This window comes from Sturnira hondurensis, unplaced genomic scaffold, assembly GCF_014824575.4.
Source record: "Sturnira hondurensis isolate 20B ecotype Veracruz unplaced genomic scaffold, ASM1482457v3 Scaffold0007406, whole genome shotgun sequence".
Classification (NCBI taxonomy): Eukaryota; Metazoa; Chordata; class Mammalia; order Chiroptera; family Phyllostomidae; genus Sturnira; species Sturnira hondurensis.
Window position 1 is genome coordinate 3348491 of NW_028080037.1, and position 3892 is coordinate 3352382.

The window sequence follows — 3892 nt, forward strand, 5'->3', positions numbered from 1 at the left end:
AAAGAAAAAAAGAAAACATTTTTTTACTTCTAACTCAAAGCAGAAGCAATTTAGAGACTTCCAGCAACGCAAGACGTCAACAGACCAAAATATCACAGGGTAGACACGTTCTGTCGGGTTGCAGTCAGTTACAACTGAAAAGCCAAGAAATGGTGTGTGCACCGGTGACCTGAACGAAGCCAAGTTAAAAGTCCTCTTCAGTCCTGTCGCTCTAAGTTTAATCATCGCCCCCAAACGGGGGCTTTTAAACCATCGCACGCTTCGTGGGGGGGAGGGGGGGCGGCTGTGCCTGCGTGGAGGCAGGAGTTGCCCAGGAACCCTCTGCACCTGCCGCTCAACTGGGCTGAGACCCTCAAACTGCTCTGAAAAAGAAAGCGGATTGCTTTTTCAAACATCCCGTACTCGAACACCAACCACTTGAGCAGGAAAGCATATCGCAGTCTAACACAAGCAAGAACCTCAGCTCATTGCAACGTACCCCTGGCATATTTTCCAGCATCTTAGGAAATTTTATGCTGCTCTCAAGTAGCTTCCCCCACCCCCTTCCGCTAAGTAGGAAGTAATTGCAGAGTTCAGGCAGGGAAAAGCAGCCAGGCCATGTTTGGACTGAGAAGAAGGCGTGGGAACATAACACCCTATACATCTCTTCTTGTAAAATAGACAATTTCTGCCTTCTGGGCCTTTTCGAAAGAAATCATATGGCTGCTGTTCCCTTCATTATTTGCATGCGAGGATTTCATGCTCCTTCTGAATGTTTCTGGAAACCCAGGCTGCTCAGCACAGGGCGCTATTATTGCTGTTGGTGGTAACGTTGTGAACCAGCCACGAGACAGCGGATTCACCTTCGGACACGAAGCGCCCGGTGGACAGGCTTCCGAAGGGACGCCCTCCGCATTTCCACAGTTCACAAATCACAGCCTGCCCGAACCTATCCTTTCCATTTAGAAAATTCTGTGGGTTCCCATCTGCCCTGGGGATTTTTATTACTTATGTATGCAAACAGCAGGTTGCATAAGAGCCTTGCTGGCCTTTTTTTTTTTCCAAGCGATTTCGTAGCTTCCTGGTAACCATTCAGTCATCTATTACAACACCCTGACGTGCCATAAAGGCAGGCGCTCGGCCACACGCCCTCCACACAGACACACACCTCCTTCCTTGAGCACGGCGAGGCGAGGCCCTCCGAGCGCCTGCCCCGGTCCACCCATGCACCTGCCCCAGCAGCAGGGGCACTTTCTGCAGATCCGCAACAAGAGCTGCTGCGTGTTCCGGGATGACTTCATTGCCCACGTCCTGCCGACGGTGTTGGGGCTGGAGTTCGTGTTCGGGCTCCTGGGCAATGGCCTCGCCCTGTGGATCTTCTGCTTCCACCTCAAGTCCTGGAAATCCAGCCGGATTTTCCTGTTCAACCTGGCCGTGGCGGACTTTCTCCTGATCATCTGCCTGCCCTTCCTGCTGGACAACTACGTGAGGAAGTGGGACTGGAAGTTTGGGGACATCCCTTGCCGGCTGATGCTCTTCATGCTGGCCATGAACCGCCAGGGCAGTATCATCTTCCTCACGGTGGTGGCCGTGGACAGGTACTTCCGGGTGGTCCATCCCCACCACGCTCTGAACAAGATGTCCAATCGGACAGCGGCCGTCATCTCCTGCTTCCTGTGGGCCCTGACCATCGGCCTGACGGTCCACCTGCTGTACAAGAAGATGCTCATCCAGAACCGAGACGCCTACCTGTGCAGCAGCTTCAGCATCTGCTACACCTTCAGGTGGCACGACGCCATGTTCCTCCTGGAGTTCTTCCTGCCCCTGGGCATCATCCTGTTCTGCTCGGTCCGCATCATCTGGAGCCTGCGGCAGCGGCAGATGGACCGGCACGCCAAGATCAAGAGGGCCATCACCTTCATCCTGGTGGTAGCCGTGGTCTTCGTCATCTGCTTCCTGCCGAGCGTGGCCGTGCGCATACGCATCTTCTGGCTGCTGCGCGCCCACGGGACGAAGAACTGCGCCATCTACCGCTCGGTGGACCTGGCCTTTTTCATCACGCTCAGCTTCACCTACATGAACAGCATGCTGGACCCTTTGGTGTACTACTTTTCCAGCCCGTCTTTTCCCAACTTCTTTTCCACCTTGATCAACCGCTACCTCCGGAAGAAGACGCCGGAGGAGCCCGAGAACAACCGCAGCACCAGCGTGGAGCTCACCGAAGATACGAGCGTGGCCAGGACCGTCCCCAGCACCCTGATGACAGACTGCAACAAGGCCTGGAGCCCGCCTGATCCAACTCCAGGCTCTACTTAAATCACCCGCCCAAGGAGGGAGATTTCGGCCAAGAACCGAGCTGGCTGGGGAAGCAGTCGGGCTGGGGCACAGAGTAAGATCATTAGACTTGGCCCGGGGCTTCCTGGAGCTTCCAGACTCGGAGAAGCTGATTTAGAGAAGTGGGGTGCAGGGTGGGCCGCTTGGTTGCAGAGGGCCACCCCTGGAATCTCGGAGGAGCCGGGAATCAAGTGTCCAGACGTTGGCACCCCCTGCTCCCTCTCGGAACTTGCAGAACTACGGATGGCCGCACTGCTGCCAAGAGAAATTGGAGCCGCAGAGACGCCCGTGGGCACCTGTGGTTCACCGGCGCCTTCCCTTCAGCCGCCTGACACTTGGATGGGTCTCACCTCCCGGGGCCCTACCCAGCCCGGTCCCCACTCCAGCTGAGAAATGAAGAGTGGAGGGACCAGAGAGGACACCGTCCTGTAAGCCAGCAGATCCCCTGAGGTCAGCGGGATCAGTTCATCTTGGGCCTGGGCCTGAGCCTTCGCCGAACTGCATTAGACTAATGGACTTGGGGACTCTGGCTAGCAGTGGCTAAGAGGGGGGTTGGCCCCGAGAGTGACTTTCCCAAGTTACTAAGAAAAAGAAAATGGCTTTTGCGTCACAGCCTGCCATTAACCCACCCCCTCCTGTTTACACTCATCTGAAGCTTGAGCCTTGAAAAAGGCTTCAGGGCAAAGAGCTGCTTCCCACCTCCTTTTGCTTTTGTCATTAAGAGGGAAAGGCAGCCTGCTGCCTGGAGGGGAAGATGCCTCCTGGCTCCTTCGCTTGTGTTTCTGTATTTACAAGAATCTGCCACCTCAATAAACTTCGATGTGGGACGTGCCTCTGGGTGAGAGTTCACAGAAGGGGGACTTCTTACTTAAGGGGAGCACTTTATGGGTTGAGACCTGTGTCCTGGTAGAAAAATACTGTCCCCTGTAACACGAGAAACGCCATCGGCAGTGAAGGAAAATTCCGCAGGTGTTGGGACCAGGATAGGACAGGGCAGGGGATAAACACAAAAACCGTTCCACTCAAAGGGGTAGTTACAGTCAGGGTGGCAAGAACGTTTCACGTTCTATTAAAGTTTTGATGACTGTGGCTATCCTTGTTTGCGTACGTAAAAAGGAGGCAGGCCAGACTGGGGTTTCTGCACGGGAGGGCAAGGCAGAACTTCCTGTGGAAGAGTTTCAGTTCCCAGTGCTGGGGCGGAAAGGAGACGTCCGGGTGTGAGTCTGGGGCCCGTCCCAGTTTCTGTTGCGCTTTCATTTCCAGCTTCTGTGCCTCCTGGATTCGTTAGCAAGACCAGGCTTGCTCTGGAGTTCCTCGTTAGATGCAGATAAGAAATGCAGATGCTCAGGCCCCCAACAGCAGTTGCACGGCGGTCAATGAAAGGAGATAGCCCCCCCGTGAATGTCTTCAGGGCGCTTTGCCTATCTGGTTCTCCAACCAACTCCTAGAGGGAGAAAGTCAGTAAAAGCGGAGATCACCTGAAGCAGAAGCCGGCGGAGGCGGGCAGAGCAAGGCGGGGATTCCCTGGCCTTTGAGGGTGCGCCCGCCGGCAGGGAGCCTGGCAGCTCCCGTCTGGCAC

At 55.3% G+C, this 3892-nt stretch overlaps 1 protein-coding gene across 1 annotated transcript; it reads left to right on the forward strand.

Moving 5' to 3' along the window:
• Positions 1–1118: 1118 nt before the first annotated feature.
• On the forward strand, positions 1119–3141 carry HCAR2 (hydroxycarboxylic acid receptor 2). The gene has a single exon (XM_037051978.1). The coding sequence runs from the start codon at positions 1204–1206 to the stop codon at positions 2293–2295; it is 1092 nt and encodes a 363-aa protein (XP_036907873.1). The 5' UTR covers positions 1119–1203; the 3' UTR covers positions 2296–3141.
• Positions 3142–3892: the final 751 nt, after the last annotated feature.

What these genes read in the sequence shown, in the direction of transcription:
- HCAR2 (XM_037051978.1), top strand. Translation starts at nt 1,204, where the DNA reads ATGCACCTGCCCCAGCAGCAGGGGCACTTTCTGCAGATCCGCAACAAG.